The following is a 20,090-nucleotide window of genomic DNA, read 5'->3' as shown; positions in this document are numbered from 1 at the left end:
TAAGGAACATTTTTCAAAGAAAAGGAAAAAAGTGAAGGGCAGGGATTTTAAGGCTGTAACCAATGTTGCATGTAAAGAGAAGGACTTAACATTTTGAAGCTCTACAAGTACCATCTCTCCTTTTGCCATGGCTACAATATTTAGGGATTACTGATTGCCACTCATGGCTGCCATTGATGGAATATTATTTGAGTGGCTATGCAATTCCTTCCAATTCCTTCCCCATTAAAGATTGGCCATTTGCCCACCCCCCACCACACACACACACACATCCCAATCAACCTAATTATCACAGAATTTCCCTGCAGATCCTTTCTTCCACTAGTACTGTCCATCTCACAGGCAGCACCCCAGACTCGTGGCTGCTGGAATCTTGCACCATGCAACCCTTGTTCCTCCTCACCACCTTTCTTCTTCACTTGCACATTAGCTCCAATCTGTCAGCCAGCTGTACCACAGCAAGGATGCCAAAGAGCAGGGCAGGCACCAACAGCTATTGACAACATGGTCAATAATCACTTGCCTTTTGTGTTGAATTCCTATTGTGTAGAATCCATGTAATTGACTTTCATGGCTGGCTGTTTTATTTTATTTTTTTTAAGTTCCCAGATGCAATTTAATTTTTGCAATAATATTCCTAAACTTGATTATTTTCCATCCAAACTAAAACATCAGTATACCCAACATGTAAAGCCCAACAATATATGATTAATTTTTAGATGTCATGGCAACCAAAGATTAAATTTGAATTTGAATAAAAGAACTCAGCCTCCCTTAAAATTCTTCTCTTAGCTGGAAAGAATACTAATATAATTTTATGTGGAGCCTTGTCAAGTGCATTCAAGAAATGTCAAACTATATTTTTAGCCATGGAGTTTGCTTAATCCCATAAGACTCTATCTCGCCTTTATGTTGACAAATGAACAGACTGAAATATCAGGGATCTGAGCTTCTGTCAAGATCCACTCCGCATCAAAAGTTGTTGTTCTTGCGCAGCTGTTTTCTCAAAACTTCTGAATTAGAATCTACACTTACCTTACTTTTATGATTCCCCTGGGTTTGCTTTGAATTCCTTTGTTGTCACCCCTTAATTGACTCGAAACTTTACTTTTATAGACAAGTCAATGAAGTGTTGTGGAAACATTAAGCAACAGGAAAATTGGATGAGTGTCTTCTGATTAATTGTCATTGAATAGGAAAGTAGCATCTTCACTCATCTGCTTCCCAAGTTTGTTTCCTGAATAGCATACCTGACACCAGTTCCCTTCCCTTCATGTTTTTCTGCATATTATTAATTTTAGAGAATACAAAAGTAGTATCTTAATAAAATCTCCTACTTGAACTCTACTAAAATAAGCAGGGCTAAAAAGTGTATGCATTGAAAATATTTAAAAGAGTGTCTTAATTTTGCCTCAAATGTAGTCTTATTTAGAACTCAAAACCCATCTGGAGGGAAAATGAAAAGACGAAACATTTTACAGCAGTTAAAATTTCAAGTTATCCACATTGTGCCAAGACTAGGTTGCAAAATTCTACATTTTTCACACCACTATTTTGTCACTATGATTTGGTCATTCTAGACTCTTCTCATCTTTTGAAAAGTATACCTGAGACAAAAGTATTCCTTAGAGAATGTAAACTCTTCATTGTGCATTTTCATCACTATACATAATTCATATCATTCATATCTTAATTCCTAAAGCAGAGAAAATTCTGGCAAATGACATAACACTAGCATCACGTATATTTATAATTTAGAGTGACCTATTTAAATCTGACCTCATTTGAAGGGGCGGGGAAAGCTTGCTTTGCGAAATAGTGATTATACAATCTTGGTATCAGTTTGTATTTGGCTGAGCTATGGAATGGCAGTACAGTGAAAATAAAAAGAGGTTAAAATTAGTAAAATGTCTTCATTCAGAAAATGCAAATTATGAACTATATTTTAAGATGTTCTCATTTATGAAACACTATAATTTTTTAAATTAAGTAACACTAACAGTATTAACAGTCATAATTCCACAAGCTTTATCTTTTATCTCACAGCAGTTCACAGCCATATTCTCTAAGTAATAATTACTAAAAGTAAGCCACCCCCTGGGCAAATGGCAACAATACTTCCTAACATTTAATGAGAGGTAAAAAAAAAATCAAATTAAAGCACATGGAGAACTGGAAGAGCAGGTCATTTGCAGGTGGGAAGGTAGATTGGAAGAATTTTATGTAGATGACACATTATTACAATAGGCAAAATTACAAAATGACTGTTCTCAGTATTATGAGCTGAAAGGGTGGAAATAGAAGTACTTGTTCTGATAACTACAGAGAGGAAAAAATCTTGAATAATTTGATCCAAAGCCTGGGCACAGTGACACTTGCCAGCTTTTCCTCAAATCTGATGTACTTTGAAGAAAATTTGCTATATCAAAAGGATCTTACAAAATTGTTTGGTAAGAAGCCCAAACCAAGTTCTCAAATTCTCACTGAAGGCTAGATAACATTAACTGAACCCTCATATTGCTTTGTGGCCATGTGCCTTCAGGATGCTGCCCAAGGGGAAGCCATCACTCTTCTCATCCGTCTTTCCTTCAAGCCTGCTTCTCCCAGGCATGTTGCAGCACCAAAAATTCCTCCCCTGGGTTCCCCTTCAGCCTTCATACCTGATGGTTATGATTCCATAATGCCTGATGGTTTGACAAAAGCATGTCAAAATGTTCCTATGACCAACTTACTGGAAGTGGGAGTTCCCAGTCCTGTCTCTGGGAGAGGGACACAGGTGTCAGTACTATTTGAAGTTACCAGGTGTGCTACAAATGTGCAGACAGGTTGGAGAACCACTGACTTATGGAATTCGGGTAAAAATTGATCAGGGCAAACAACTAGACAATAAGCTTGTTTCACTGTACCTATACATAAATTGCCTAACAGCTTTATAAATACTGACATCTTAATAATATTTGTATTCATTTAAGATTTGCACAATGTATATTCATTAAGAACCCATCTGCACACCATTCCTGATGATAAACCAAAGCTAGCAAGTCAGTCAACAAATACAGCATGAGCTTGAGGTCTCTCTGCATCCATGCTGGTAACGGCCAACCTGACCGCAATAACAAGCATTTCATTAACACTTCAGTAAGTGTTATTATGAAAATGTTTTTCTGCCCACTTGAGCCTTAAATGTTTGGGTGGAATAAGTGCTGAGTGGCACAAGGATTCTGGTTGTTTTTATGAGATATGATTAGAGTTTAAGGGTTCTTGCCTTCCCTAAATTTTAGTGGTAATGTCAAAACAGGGAGGACTAACCCTTTAGAGAATGGATAAGTTTATGTGGTGTGGTAATGGCACCAGAGTGGCACCTGCCCCAAATCCACTCCCCACAATTTTTTAATACCTTTATTTTATTTATATGTTTTTTATGTGGTGCTGAGAATCGAACCCAGGGCCTTGCACATGCTAAGTGAGCACTCTACTATTGAGACACAATCCCAGTCCCCCCAAATTTTTCTATCAACATTCTTGTCATGTGTCCACTTCCAGGTTCACAAACCCTGTTTTAAACGCATAAAATAGGCATATCCTTTCCTTACCAGGCTGCAGCCACCACCGTGTAGAAGTTTAAGACGAACCTGATTGCCATGATAAATTCCTTTATAAGGAAGGATTAATGGGAGCCAAGAAGGATTTCCAAATGCTATAGCACCCAGAACTGGCAGAAAATAATATGCTCAATCTTTGTGCCATGAGGGGTACACCGTCTCTTAAATCTTGAGACTATATAAGAAGCACTTTTTCCTGGAGACATTTCTATGGGTACTTTACAAACAAGTGCATCCAGTGTCTCTGTGATTACTTCGGCCTGCCCCCTGAAAGCATGCCTGTCCCCAGCACCAGAGCTGTTCCAAGATTGGCAGATCTTGCTCAAAGATCTGGAGAGTGAGTGAACTGCAAGCCTCACAAGACGGGGAGCAGAGAAACCTGCAGAGTGCTGTGCCCTCTGGTGCTAACAAGAAAGCAGGCACTAGGGCTCGATCAATAAGGGAATTCTAGTTCAGAGGAGGATTTACTCATGGATGAGGTTAGCCTCCTCATTAATGTTGGATGGGACTCTTTTCTGTTGAACAAACTTGCAGCCAGAAAAATAAATTACAAATTGGCACAAAACAGGAGTCTCTATCTAGTAACCCATGGGTAAAGTTTGTACTGAAGTTATATTCTACTTAGCATTAGTGGTATTTTTGCGTTAAATTGAAGACAGTGTCTCTTTGCAGGGAATATGCTCTCTGGTTCAATACAGCATCCCCCACCATCCATACACACTGCTTTATCTCACACCAGATGTTTCACAATTTTACTAGATCAGCCTGGCCTTAGGGACATTTGAATTTGCAACTCTGGCATTTATTATTTATGCAAGTTTAACACAGAAAGACACTGTCACTCATTAAAATCTCACCACAAATTGATGACTTAAGATATCTGAAAGAAAGTTGGTAAGGTACAAATAGATCAAAAGGAGTTGCAGGACAACTCCTGCACAGCATGAGCATTCCCAAACCTGCAAGTCTCATGAGGGAATGTCTGTGACATGTTTACCAAATGTAATAGAGCATAAAGTTTACTCTCTCACTCATTTATTACGGTTCCATAGGTGCTTAGTATATACTTGGTAAGTGAATATAATAAATACATAGTGAGACCCTCAGTGGGGTTTGGAATACTAAAGGCTTAATTTAATAAAATATTTTAAGTTATGCAGAGAGACAACTTATGAGTTTTGTCATGTAAAAAGATTTTGGAGGAAAATGTTAGTTTGAATGGAGGCAAAAGGGTAATATCTTAGGAAATATATGGGCTAAAATAAATTTGGATTATCCTCCAGTTAGTTAAAGAAGCTTTGAGCTTCATAAGTCCCTTGATACCACAGAAAGTGTTTTCTCCAAAATCTTTATGGTCTATATAGACAGTCAGTTGGAGATGTTGACAATTTTTGGAAAGACAGCAATGGCACTATAATACAGGCTTATAGAACTAAGAAAGAATGCAAAACAGATGCCAGGAATATTTATTCTATGGCGTGTGTCTGTATTATCAAAATAAAGAACTTTTAGACATTTAGACCTGGTTGGGCAAAAAAAAATGGTTCATTTTACTAATTTTTTATTTTGTCAAAATAAAATGCATTTTTTAAAAACTCTGCACTTTGATTTGAAGAAATGCAAAACAAATCAACAAACAAAATGAAACTAAACCCTTCTATTAATTCTACCATCTCTAGTTGAAATAGAAAATTCCAACTAGAAATTAGCCTAATTATAATAGAAGTCAAGGAAAAAAAGAACACAGATCTTGAAAATTCTTAGCTTTCTTTTTCTTACCAGTGGCTACAGATTCATAGTATCTTTTATGATGTATTTTAAAATCTTTAAAAGATACTGTTCTTTTCAATGAAAATGGATAGCTTCTCTCCAGGTTTCCTGTTTCATCTGAGCATTTGACTCATTTAGGCACTGCTTCTCGCATATCCTCTGGTTAATAGTCAAAGCAAGAACAACTTGTAATTTCTAAATTAGCACATGTGGTGTCCTAACTTTCTTTTTGTGAGCCCTTGTCTATAGGATTAAAGAAATTGTTGATGTGGACTTTATCTTTCATTTTAATTGATATCTTTGGGAATGGCAAAGGTATTTATTTGATCTTACACTTGACTAGTCAGTAATTAGAATTGCTTGCTTAACTGACTGCTCTGCTTGTACAATATAATATTCAAAAAGCAACTCAGGATGTTTCATTTAGCATCTTGGTAGATTGGTGAGCTAGTGGACTCAGGTTTATCACAGGTTAAGATCTAGGACAAACCTTACATATATCAGCAGCCAGGGTAAAAGAAATCTCTTCATTTCCTAATCAGCCTTCAGATACATAGGACAGAGGAATATATATGTCAAACAGGGCTTTAAGAAACCTCTCAGGATTGAGGCTGTCACTCAGTGGTTAGAGCACTTGCCTAACATGTGTGAGCCTCTGGATTCAATCCCCAGCACCATAAAAGAAAAAGAAAGAAAAGAAATGCTTAACCATTTCTTATCAAAAAAAGTCTCCGATCATTCAAACTCTTCAATCACTTGAAACATGATGTAATAGCTTTTGTAAAGCAATAATGACAAAACATAAGTACAAGGTACTTCATTGCTATAAATTTCCTTTTGATGTTCATAGAACATTTAACTACAAATGCAACATACTCTATGAATATAAAATCTTTAGTACTTTCAAAATCCTTGGGGCAAACAACTGCTAAAGGATAGCAATTTCACATAAACAAGACACTTAGCACTTAAATAACCAGGAACTGCAGTATCTATCTTAAACAATGATAGTATAACTTATTCCTTCACTTTCTTTCAGTTCTAGAAATAGCATATTTGTCAAAAGAGAATCAGAATAAATAGCTGACTTTGATAAATCGAAAAGTAATAGTTTGGCTGTACATAATGGAAGTATCACTTGCTAACTGAAAAGATATGCATTCTCCTCCCTCCATAGTATTATAAACTTCAGCAAATTTAATTGACATGCTGGCAGAAAAAAATTTCAAACAAAAATCTGTGTATATTCCATGCCATATTAAGATTTTCCATTAAATATTCCCAAGATAATTATTTAGCTTGGGAGGATAGCATAGCAGTTGAAAACTTGGAACCAGATGGTCTGGGTTTAAATTCAATTTCTGCACTGACCACTGGAGTGACCTTGGGCAAGAGCAAGGCATTTAACCCCCCTTAGCCTCAATGCCTCCAACTGTTTTAGGGTTATTTTAAGTGAGAAATGAGTGTATATAGAACATAAAGTCAATGATATAATGAAATGAGTATCAGATATTAATGTTAGCTAAGATTAGACCTTGAAAAAAGAAGCTACATACCTTTTTTGTAGTACTTTTAGAAGTAACTCTATTACTTTCTTCATTGTATATTATTTTTGTTTTTGTTTTTTATCTTTTTTTAGTACTTCCCATGGGCCTAGGTCTATTCTAAATATCACGTGTATCTGTATACAGTGTGTATATATAATACATGTAAGCATTATTTTGCAGATATAATTATATTAATATAAATACTGTATATGTTTATATATAAGCAGTACTGTAAATAAAATACACTTGAAATAGCGTTTGGCTTACAGGAGGTGCTAAATAATAGGTAAACGAAATGATGAGGGGAGCAATTCAACTACTTATAAAAGAACTACAAAAGAAGCACATAGCTTCTTTTTAAAAATTCTAATATTAACAACCTGCCTCATTTTATCATAGCATTGACTCTCAGGGGAAAAAAATCAAATATCAATGTCTTCTGGCATTTATTTAAACTTCTTCAGATAAATGATGGATACATGGTACTTTAATAGGTATAGAACATTATATTATGTTAGGAAAATCATAAACAACATGTGGGACAAAGGGTACACCTGCCCTGGAGGAAGTCTAAACCAAATAATAGAGATAAAGGATAATGGAATTGAAAAAGACTTAAACTGAGCTGGGAATGGAAAAGAAAAAGTGAATATCTCTTGCCTCTAGTGGGAATGCCTTTCCATAAGGCATGTCCTCAGTGTCTTTTGTATTTTAATATAGTCCAATTCAATACCTTTTCCTAAGTGTCTTTCATACTCTTAGTGCAACATATTCCATAAATTTTTAATAAATGAATATAAATTATATACACTACACCTACTACATACTATGGAATGTTTTGGTATTTTTGAGATACATTGAGGTTATAAAACACATAGCAAAAGCCAGAATTTTTGCTTCTATTCTTGAATCATCTCTACACTATTTAATACACTTTTTTACTCAGAATTCCTTTTTTTTTAACTTTACATCATACTCTATTTATGCTTTTGTAAAATTCAGGAGTCCTAAAAATTAAAAGACTCTTGATCATCATTTGTGATGCTATCTGAACATAGGAGGTCAGACCCTCCTGTCTTATTAATTTTTTAGTGGGAACTTATTATTTCGAAGGAACATGAAACACAAAGCTAAAATATTTATAGAGACATTAAAATATTTATACATGCAAAAGCAAAATGACCACATTTAGTGCCCTCTATATTTCCTAATGAATAAAAAGGAAATGTAAAAAATAATTCCTCTCTTACATGCTTTGCTTCAGTCAAATGATCAAACAAACTGGCAATGCTGTTCTGGAAATTGTAGGTGCCATTGAGTTTACTGTCCTTGGGTTTCCTCTGCACACTAGTTCATATTGATGCCCTTTCCATACCCTTTTCACTTGCTCATGCACTACATTCCCCAGAGCACAGTATTCGCCTGGTTGACCAGGTCAAGGGCAGATTCTACCTAGCCCCGTGACCATGTCTTTGCTTTCCTATTTTACTTCATCTCCTTCCAGGTTTCCCTTAAGAGCAGTTCCTCTGCAAGCCATTTGCCACCAAATCCATGATATATGTTTTTCTCCTAGGGAGTCTCACATAAAAAAAAAAAATCTTAATAGAAAGATAATAAATTACTTAATTAAATGCTTAATCTAGTTTCATTTTCACTGTATAATGAAAGGTAACACACAAATTTTCCAAACATGGGGTTAACTAATCAGGAAGATGGCTGAAGTCATGACGTAGCTTCAATGAATAGGCAGGAAGAAAAAGCAAATGAGGAAAAACTCAGAGTAATGTTTTGCTCTCAGGTCCAGTTCCAGTCATTAAATACCTGGTTTGTACCCTTCCATTTGTCATATCCACTTGTTCATTGAGTTTGCTCACTCTGCCCTTATAATCCATGTTTCACAGTTTAAATTATTTTCATCATAAAGTTCGGAAAAGCTATCATTGCCACTTTATTTCCAGCAATAAATCAAATTCAATTATGCTTTTTATTCTGTCATTTTGAGATCAGTGGAAGACAAATAATTGGAAAACTGGCATTGATCATAATATGAATTGTCAAGCTCCATTCTAGACAGAATAACAAGCCAGATTTGATGTTGGTTATATTCCAAGTTGTTGTTCATTGATAAACTTAGCATTTGCAAAAGAGTCTGAAATACAGTGACATGTATATATTAGAAAAAATTTAATTCAATAAACTATTTTTTTAATTTTGTGAGATAAAAATAACACAGATATTTTGTTCCTGCCTCCCTCCCTTCCTTTCCTCCTTCAAAACTGTGTGATAAGCATGGAACAACAGAACATTTAGCACATTTTAAAATTGTATGTATATATAATCATAAATTATTTATTTTTAAAAATATTTAAGTTGGAAGGAATACTTTTTCTTTCAAACACCACAGAAGTTTTCCCTTCCTTGATTTTGTTCTAGATTGAAAATAAGTATTAACCAAGAAGGAGAATGAATAATTCTCAAATACACACCGTACTTTAATTATCTCTGACTCTCCACTGAAACTTTATCATCCAGTCTTAAGTAATATTCTCTGATTTCAGGGACATATCTCAACCCAACTTCCTTCTTCCCTAGAGCTGGGATTAGGACTATGCAATGACAGCAACAATGACTATTCAAGGAAAGTATAGCAGGATCTGCAAAGGTCCACCTGTGTTTTATACTCCTACCCTTTACCTGAAAGGATTGCATCACCATTCTGGAACAATCATATTGATAATCTATTACATTCACCCAAGGCTATCACAGGTATGTGTCTTCATGGTTATGGAGACAAGTTTATCACAAACATACTTATCATGCCTGGTTCCACATTGGGTGCTAGGAGTACAGTTATGAATATGATTGGCATCACAACTCCCTTCAAGAAGCTTCTAGCTAAGGAAAGTTGGAGTTTTCAGGTTGGCCTCTTATAAAACAGCCTTTTTGAGAAAACAATAGCCCAAGATAAATATTAATTATAAAATCTCTCTGAGGAAATAGAAAATGTGTGACAAATAAAAAGGCAAAATATGTCACTTAAACATTTAGATAAATAATATAGTATTTATACATAAAATAGGTACAGTTAAAATATTTCTAAAAATTGCTTTCTTCTAAAAATACTATACTTGCTGGAGTCTCAAAAGAAATTATTAAGAATCTTTGGGGGGCTGGGACTGTAGTAGAGTGCTTGCCTAGCATGCATGAGGCACTGCCTTTGTCCTCAGCACCACATAAAAATAAGCAAATAAATTAAAGGCACTCTTTATTTACATCTACAATTACCAAAACAAATTTTAAAAAAAGAATATTTAGAATTTTTCTTGTTGTAACACAACTACAAGGGCTATGTCTTATTAATCCAAAGGCATTTCCACATGAAGGTTTTGAATAAACTTGTCTGGTTCTAATGAAACTCCAAGTTTCAAGGAAAAAAAACTGTTAAAATCATACACAATTTTATGAAAATATTATAACTATATTCTCCTGAAATAAAGGTAAAACTGGTAAATAACTAAATGGGTTTTGGCGTCTATGACATTACTTTATGGTAGAATCTTTGCTGATTGCTGCACACGTATGTTAAAACCCACGTTTAATCCTGAGAATGACATATCCTGTCACTGCTGGGAGTTGACATACATGGCACATGGATTTCAAGATGAAGGATACTTCATGACTTCAGTGTTTACCATCCAAGTTGTCTTCTTAGATCATGTTCCTACTTCTTTGTATCCCCCTTACTTCACAAGAACCCCGAACCCCATCACTGATATGAGTCATACTAGTTGCCAATTTAAGAGAGAAGCAACTAGAACAGGATTTATCAGGGGCCGGGGAAAGGAGACAGCATGGTAAAAATAAAAAGGAAGTGCCTTTTCCCTCTGGTATTAAATTTGAAGGAGAAGCAAGTGCTACCATGATGTCCACGGAGTCTCCTGCCACCTTAAACCTCAGCAGAGGATGAGACAGGATGGCCAAGCTGGAGACATGTGCTGTGGGACCTGCCATGTTTCCTTGGACTCCTCCCTGAATGGCCCAGGGCATGGGCACACACACAGATATGGATGTGGTAATGCAGGAGATAGCCAGTGTCGTTTTATGATCATCTTCACATACAGAGCTCCTTCTGCTCCTGCCAACATCAGAGGGTCAGTTTAGTGCTGGATCACAATGCTCCTCACTTTATGTATTCTTTGACCTTAATTGTATTAAAATTGATTTAACACAAAAATCAGTAACCCTAACCTGGCATGACATACTTCTGTCCTCTACATGGGGCTACTGAGAGCCATTCAGGATTGCTCAGGAAATTGGATCTACTAGAGCTTGACACTTCGTATGAGAAGGCCAAAGATACTTCACAGATTGGTTGATATAAGCCTCATCTTTGGATCACATTATTCAGTCCCAATATTTCTTTTAAACCATGGGAAAGCTTTGTATTATTTCCAAAAAAGTAAAATCCTCCTTTCAAAAAAAGGCACCCTTTGAGTGTTAATGTAAATAGTCACTTGCTTTTCCATGACAGGCACCTTCATCATTAATATTCATTTCATGATGAGAATTCTACACACAGATGAAGGTCAAAGTCACCTGAGACTCCTCTCATGAGGAAAATATTATTTTTAAAATGTTATCAATGCACACATATATAGACGTATAAATATTTATATGAAAACTTACTGCCCACTCAGTGAATAGAAGCGGGAATAGCAATGATGTGCTCTGGGAATCCTCCCTGTGTGACTGTACTTTCAAAGCAGAAGAGCTCGGTATTTCCTTTGCTATTTCTTTCCCTGTGTCTAATGGGGAAAGGTCAATGTTTCATATAACATAAGCAGAAAGCGACTCTGGATTCTGTTCCAGTTTACAGAAAGGAAAAGATGAGAGGCCTCAGAAGGCTAGGTGGCCTAAGATCACACTTGGAGGTTAAACCTAGAACACAATTTTCTTGACCCTCAATTCAGTCCTAGTTTTGTGGTAAAGCAATAATCTTTGGTGTGGGGAAAAAGGTATCAGGTTTGCTAGCAGAAATAGAAAGCATTACAATAGTGAATTTAGGATGGACTATGAAGTGTGGCCAGACCTTGGAGTGAGACCAAGACAACAGGCTGAACTGTCGGGTTCTTTGTATTCCTAACCACAAGAGATAACAGACAAGCACATGGCAGAAAATTCAACCAGGAAGAATTAAAGGTCTTTGATCAAAGCTGCATCCTGTATTTTCCTCTAAAGTCTGTCCTAGCAATTAAATCCTACCTTTTCATTAAAAAGAAAAAAAAAATCCTAAAAAAAAAAAATGTAACCTGGAAATAGTGGCAGATCTGTATATAGGATAAGAAACACTGTCTTGGAGGAAAGTTTGAGGACAAATTAGATCAAATTGGATCACAAACCAATAATGATGTCAAAATAGGAAAAAAATGGTTTATGTGTCAACCTTGTCATGAGCCTATAAACTCAAGTGATTTCCTAAATCCCGATAGTCTGCCACTTCTCCCTGAACTTTTATCAGAGTAGCATTTGAATAAAGTCAGGAAGCAATGTTCCACGTCATCTCAGTTCACCTCAGCATTAGTAAGTGGAGGAAAACTCCAGACACTCTGGACATCGGCCTGTGGGGTGGGATTGTAAGGTTCCTGGGGCTCCGAATAAGGGTCAGGAAGCTTAGACAGCATCAGGCCTAGATCAGTGACCAGCTCTTATATGTTAGTTAGCTTTTCATCACTGTGACCAAATGTCTGGCAAGAACAACTTAGAGGTGTCAGAGATTCAGTCCACACTCAACTAACCTCATAGCTCTGGGCCCAAGGTGAGTCAGAACATTATGGTGGAGGGGCATGGCAGAGAAAGGCTTCTCACTCATAGTAGCCAGGAAACAAGGAATGAGAGAGCCTGAGGAGCCAACACCTGCCTACAATTACCACACAGTAATCTGCTGAAATTATTAATCCATCAATTGCATTAATCCATTCATTAGGTTACAGTTCTCATAATCTAATTGTTTCACATCTTGCATTCACACAGAGTTTTAGGGACGCCTCATATCCAAACCATACTACCTTGCCATCACTGCAAAGAACCGGGACCAGCCAAAAATGTGAACAACAGCAATAAAACACTTTATATCTACCTTACACCTCAGCATTTTAAGTCCTGTCACAAGGACATACATTTATTCTTTATATAAAACATGTAATACAGGTAAGAACTATTAAACCCATTTGAGGAATGTGCAAAATGGACCTCTGAAGATTACATAGCATTTATGGATGATCAAACCATAGGTAGCAAAACCAGAGAATTCTAATTTTTGAACTCTTGATCTAGTTTTTGGGGTTTTTTGTTGTTGTTGTTGTTGTTGTTGTTTTACATTTTAAGCAAAGTCACCATACAGTCAAAAGTACAATCATAATTAATGCATAAAATTTTCAAAAGACATTACTCCAAATTTCAAGGATATTATAATTTCCAGAGTTTATGTAACTTCTTCTAAACAACTTTTCCCAACAGAAATGGAAATTTTCTTATGAGGCAGCCTGGTCTCAATGTCCAGCCTCTTCCAGTTGCAATTTCTATTGATTAAAAATAAATCATTTATGTTCTATTAGCATTCAATCAGCAGGGTAAGGGAAGGCTCAAAAACAGACCATAAAAACTTCTGTGGTTATAGCCATTTGTCAATTAACCATGGGACGATGTTTTGAGAAACGTGTCTTTAGTTGATTTTGTTGTTATTTGAACACCATAGAGTACACTTCACAAACCTAGATGGTAGGGCCAATTATAAACCTAGGCTATGTGGTATGTACCATCACATATGCAGCCATAGTTAGTCAAAACATCATCATGCAGCCCATTATTGCACCTGACACTTCTCTTGGATAATCACTGGGCACAGGTAAGCTAGACTCTGTTCCCTGAGTAACATCTGTTCTAGGTGAGAAGCAAAGCTATCAAGAGAAATGGCAAGGCCTCTGTTGTGAAGATCTATCTATATAACTCTGGGATGCATCTGTAGGGTCATGTCCACACCAAATCTTATTGGGGTCAGATATATCTTTCTTTTAGTAGTTCTCATTTTCAAGTGAATGGACTGACAAAGACAAACAACTGCATTTATGAAAGGTGTTGATACAGTGTTGTGTCTGTATGGGGTTATGCTTTTGGCACTCTGTGATTCTCTCATAAATTTATAGAACTTGGAGCCTTTTAGCAGTATACTATCTTCAAGTTTGATTAATACAATGGTAAAGAACAGAATTTACTGTGTTAACAACTGAACTTAGCATGAAATATGGATTGGCCTATTTGTTGTAGCCTTAAAATAATAAAGAGTAAAAATGCACACAAAAAATATTGAAACAAAATTCTCAGAACTCTTAGTTACCAATAAGTTAGTAGGTTCAATGAGGAAAATAAATATAGAGATCTATTTTTTAAGTTCTTAAAAAATATTTCATGTGGTCTTGAGACAAGCCAGACCGTAATTCTTACCTGAAAATTATACATGCAAAAAAAAAAAAAAGATCTTCACAATACAATTTAGAATTTTGCAAGGAAAAATTTTCCTTTAATTTAGGAACACCTATATGTTTGTATGTTCAAATATAGTGTGTGTGTGTGTGTGTGTGTGTGTCCCTGTGGAAAACCATCATTAATATTCAAATCGCACTAATTTTTTTTCTAGGTCCACAGATATTTCATATAATCTCTGGACTTATCTATACTCATAAGTTTGTTCTACTCAAAAAAGAAATAATTGTTCAAACCATCAAAAGCAGTGTCTTTCCAATGTTAGGAACACATCTTCTGTCTTAGTTAGAAATGGGAGAAGTTAAAATTGTCTTACCATCCAAGCTGTGACAAAGTCCCCCATCCAGGTCCCTACTGCAGCTAATTTCATGAAACTTTCATTGCGGATGCCCATATAGTCTGTAATGATATATGCTCTGTGGAAACAAACACACAAGACATTGCCCGGACTCAGAGAGCCATCTAGTCAAAGCGTTTTAGTTCAGCAACACACAAAGAGACGTTCCCTTGGGTCTCAACAAGCTACCTTGCTTTGGTCTCACCACGTATGCTTATATATTTGAAAGGCTGGGAAGAGCTCTGAAGGTGTCTGGGTCAGCTTCAATTAGATTTGAAGGCTGATTGTGGCTCTAGCAATTATCATGTGCATTTCATATTTGAACTGCAAGACTAGCAACAGCTTTTGAAAAATCAAACAGAAATACTCAGCAAAGGCATCATTTCAGGCTCACTCAAGACTGAGCAGAGCAGAAACGATTCCTGAATTAGACAGCTTGAAAGGGGAGAGGAGAGCTAAGTTAGCTGCAGTTATGTCAACTCAAAAACTACTAAAAAGGTGCTAAGTTAGGCTTTTATATTTATTAGAATATTGAATTTTATCACTTTATTTTTGTATATCTAATTCATGTTTGCTTGAGATAACATCAATTCATATTCTTCACTACTCAGAGACAGATTTAAGGAAACAATAGATCATTAAATACCATCATTAATAAGACCACAGTGTCATTTATTAAGCATTTTCTTTTTCAATTTTCTCATATACTAATTTTTACTAATTAAGTGTTATTTTCCCACTTTGTGATTTCTTAGAGAAAATTGGGACTCCAGAGTTCACTTAATTGGCCCAATCAATAATACATAACTAATGAATGGTTGCTAGGATCAATTTTGCCTTCCTTCCTTTTTTTTTTAACTCAGTTACTGAGTTTGTTTTTTTCCTTTCTCAACTCAGATTGATTTTTACTTTAAATTGTGTTCCTTTTATTATAAATGATAGTTATATAATATTCAGTATTAAATTTGATTATTCTTAGATTAATTTTATAATAGATAATGATATGCTCCTTTTTTCCTATTGAAATTGTGAAAATGCAAATTTTTCAAGTTAATAAGAGGTAAATTCAGTTGTGTCCCTTCCAACACAGAGTTATTTCAGGTTCTTTTGTTACCTATATAACAAATATTCTGGATAATGTTCAGAATAATATCAAGATTTGGGAAAAATTTCCATACAAGGAAACAATGTTAAATTTTATTTAAACGCATATAATTTAAATTACTACCAAAATAACAACCAGAATGTTTCACTTAATAACAAAGGTAAACTTATAAAATCTTAAAGCAATTCTTTTTCCACAAGTTTCATTCACCTACCTTGGAAGGTCTATATAAATGTGTTATGGTCACAACCCCAAATTTGGGGTCTCCAATTCCATGGATCTCCACAGTAGCAAAAAAAAAATGTATAACTACCATAAATTGCATGCTTACACTGTGCCCTTTAAAAATAGTGACTCCATCAATTTTGATGTAAGTTACAGTAAAAGGTACTTATATCAAAGTACCTTTACCTATTACAATTTCACATAAATGAAACTGAAGTTTAGATAATCTTTGCAACTTGCTCATGGTAAGCATGTAGTATCTGGACAGGATTGGAATTTAAACTTGATTGACTCTCAAATATAGGCACTTAACCAGTATTACAAGTATTAGTGAATATGTAAAAACACACAGAATATATATTCCCCTCAAACCCTTGCACTGGATATTTCAGTGGACAGCAACAATCAAGACAAAATTCCCTTGAAAATAAGTTATGAGAGGAAATAACAGTAGCCTGCAGAAGCTTCAGCTCTTCAGAGTTACCATCAAGTCTTGGACTCATTTTAGGTTCCAAGTTAAGTAGCTGCTTCTGCTTGGAACCCCCTAGTTAACTAGGACATCTTGGTGTTAGTCCATTCAGTACCATGATCACAAAATAACTCTGAGGAGTGACTTCAATGTACTATAGAATATTGGCACTGGTAACTGTCCAGCTCTTTCAGTTTCACCTATTTTGAAGAACTTGCTCAATATCACTTTCCTATCTGTCTGCTTTGTCAATGAATCCTAGAACCATGAGGATCAAATGAAAATGTTATTGTACATTCCATGTGGTTGTATCAATATGTATAAGGGAAAGCATCATTCTTTTATTTCAATATCTAAAAATATGGATGGGCTGGATATGTTTGCAAAAGATCGATGATCTAGCCAAGGACAACAAAAAAAAATCTAAATAAAATACAAAAATTACCCACCCAAAATTCTAAAAGGCACCCAAGATTTGATAAAGCAATGAGGACTAGAAATAACATGACACTAGATTGAAGAGAATTATGGAAAAAGTTAGAATCATGGGAAGGCTAGCTATAGTTTTGATAGACACACTTGCTAATTCTACATGCTTGGCAAGAGGTTAACAATCTGAATTTCACTTGGGCAGAGGATAGTCTCATGATCTGAATAAACAACATTGGTAACTTAAGAAAACAATATTATAGAAAGAAAGGAGGACCCAGAGGAGAAGATGACCTACAGTTGGTTTGCCTTTCAAGACATTTGCCATATTCTGAATTTGGGGGAGGAGGCTATCAGACTAAGTATAAGTCTCAAAAAAGCACTATGAAAACTGGGAACAGTGGTGCTCACCTGTAATCTCAGCAATTGGAAGGCTGAGGCAGGAGAATCCCAAGTTCGAAGCCAGCCTTGACAACTTGGTGAGACTCAGTCTCCAAATAACAAAACAAAACAAAAAGGGGCTGGGGATATAGCTCAGTGGTAGAGAACACCTGGGTTCAATTCCCAGTTCAACAAAATAAAAAATAAAAATAAAGGATGTGGAGGTTCAGCAACTTCACTGTGCTGAGGAGACTATTATACCTCAGAACTTTCCAAGAGTGTGATCCAAGAGAATAAGGGTTGTGGAGGGCTAGAACAAAGCACAGAGGGACATACCCTTGATAAAAGCACAAATCAGTCCTTTCCCAGTCCATTCTATGACAGATTATAGTGTCAGCTTCTGCTCTTTTCCCCTAACAGAGGAACGAGTGAGCTTTTTCTAGAAAAATAAAATATACTCTAGATCTGATATAAATTTTTATACAGGACATCTGTCAGCCATTCAAAAATTACTATGAGGTCAAGAAATAGGACCATATCACAAGAGGAAAAAAATCTAAAGCAAGATAATAAGTTTCAGGAAGACAGGCTATTTTGTTCATGGATGAATCCCCAGTGCCTAGAGCACTGCTTGCATATACTAAGTGATCAGCAAACATTTGTTAAACTTCTAAATTAATGAAGTGACCAAATTATTCAGATTTATTTCCATATGATATGGGTAGACCTATGTACATTAAACCCTAGGAATATAAATAAAATGGGATTGAATCACAAAGAACCTTTCCCATATAAAAAGGCCTTAAAAAGTTTTAAATTGTTTGATGGGTTGTTCACTTTACTTCCCCAAAGACGTTTGTAGCTCTTTGCTATCCTATGATCACCTAGAAAGTCAGATCAACACAAAATAAATTATTCTTTCCTCTGGCTGTGAGCACATGATAAGTTCTAGTTGCTGTAACAATGCAGATGAGATAGCATGGATAATTTATGAAATAACTAATGTACTGAAAAGTGAACAGTGATATATGAAGGACTAGTAGTTATTCTTTGCTGCTTCAGATAAATATGAGGATGAGTTATTAATATGCAAACTTGTCATAAAATTTTTCAACTACTATTTCATTGATTTTCATTGTCTATTAACATTTAACAATAATTCCCAGTTGGATTGTAAAGGACAGTGTATGTATATTTTTTAATCAGCCAGTTTGAATATCACATGAACTTTAAGAAAGTGAAGTTGTAGAGCTGCACATACACATGGGTTTGGAGAAGTGATTCAGGATTAAATATTTACTAGGAGGCACTGTTAAAACTTCAGTTTTGTTCATCACTTCAGTTGAATATTTCAACTATTCATATATCTTTTGGTTGTTTTTATTTGTACTTTAACTATTATTTCTACTATGCATAGATTTAGAAAATAATGCAGATCTACCAGCCTTTCAGGTAAATATCAATCATTAATACAGTCTTTAAAGATGCTACATAAATTTTTTCACAGGCTAAAACTTCAGTTTTTATTCTTCCTTAAGACTTCAAACTTAACTGTCAAGTCCATAACAAATGTGTGGAAACTGCAATATATAGGATCTGGAAAAGGTTAATAATCATTGGAACAACTCAACAACATGAGCAAGTAACTTTCACCCCTATTGAGACCTATGTGCTAAATGACTAAACTAAACAGACTCTAACATGAACTAAATAATAAAACTATAATATTATGAATTGGTCTTATGGGTGAGAGTCTTGATCATTAACAATAAAAGTTTCATTTCACTTCAGTCTATTACTTATACCTAAGTGGTTGCAGTCAATGCCAGGTGATTTAGGGGTTGAATCTCTGAAAGTTTAACAGGAGGCAGTAAACATAGATCACCAAACCAAAATTGATTCATGCTTCACTGAAGATCCATCTGTGGCCAGCTGGATTCATAATGTCACAGCTGTCTCTCCCAGTCATGTTTGGGCAGCATAAACAAGATTGGGGGCTTCATATACAAGTAAATCGTGGGTAAGGAGTTGACGTACGTGAGAAAAGTCCTGCATTGAACACAATGAAACTAACACAAAAACTCTTAAGTATTCTTAACACATGGAGGTAAAAAAATTTCACTACAAAATGTCAATGATTGTTGGGGACCACATTTTATCCCCTGTGAACTGAGGAACAAAATCTACAGCAAGATAAAAGGAGTCCAGAAGCAGGGAGAAAATTCAAACAGACTGATTCTTGTAAAGAAGGTAAGAAGAAACAGGAGAGACCAAGGGTGATGTGGAAGTCTAATTCCAATGTCTGCCTGAGACCTGCACTCCCACTTTTTGAGTTCCAAGGGGCACACCTGTTACTACAAGTAACACCACCTTTGAACCCCATCTTTGTTCTTCAGCTGACTTGACTGATCTTCTATTAGTACCAATGAAAAGTGTTGTTAACTATTTACAATGGAAAAGATATTATAACCTATAAATATGGTATTGAATATGTTGTTCAATTTTAACAATACAACAATACTTTTATACCTTTGAGAGGAATATCACTAAATTGAATGCAAGAAAAGAGTCACTAGTGTAGCTTATAGACTAAGTCTGGTTTTCATTATTCCCCACAAGAACAAGGATAAATATATATGTGCCCATCCTTTATGACACTGCCCAAGGCAATAGGGAGACTTGTATT

At 35.5% G+C, this 20,090-nt stretch overlaps 1 protein-coding gene across 3 annotated transcripts in view; it reads right to left on the bottom strand.

The window, feature by feature from the left end:
• The window catches only part of Tmem117 (transmembrane protein 117), a 474,182-nt gene that overhangs the window by 193,859 nt on the left and 260,233 nt on the right, over nucleotides 1–20,090 (bottom strand). For 2 of the 3 annotated variants that reach the window (XM_048802574.1, XM_048802575.1), the window contains exon 4: nucleotides 14,775–14,874. The exons of the other annotated variant lie outside the window; for it this stretch is intronic. In XM_048802574.1, the coding sequence (XP_048658531.1) occupies nucleotides 14,775–14,874 (100 nt within the window). The remainder of the gene's footprint in view (nucleotides 1–14,774; nucleotides 14,875–20,090) is intronic. 3 annotated transcript variants of the gene reach the window in all.

The sequence above is a fragment of the Marmota marmota genome, unplaced genomic scaffold (genome assembly GCF_001458135.2).
Source record: "Marmota marmota marmota unplaced genomic scaffold, marMar, whole genome shotgun sequence".
NCBI classification, from domain to species: domain Eukaryota; kingdom Metazoa; phylum Chordata; class Mammalia; order Rodentia; family Sciuridae; genus Marmota; species Marmota marmota.
Note: the sequence above shows the minus strand (reverse complement) of the source record. Positions and strands in the feature narration are given on the sequence as shown.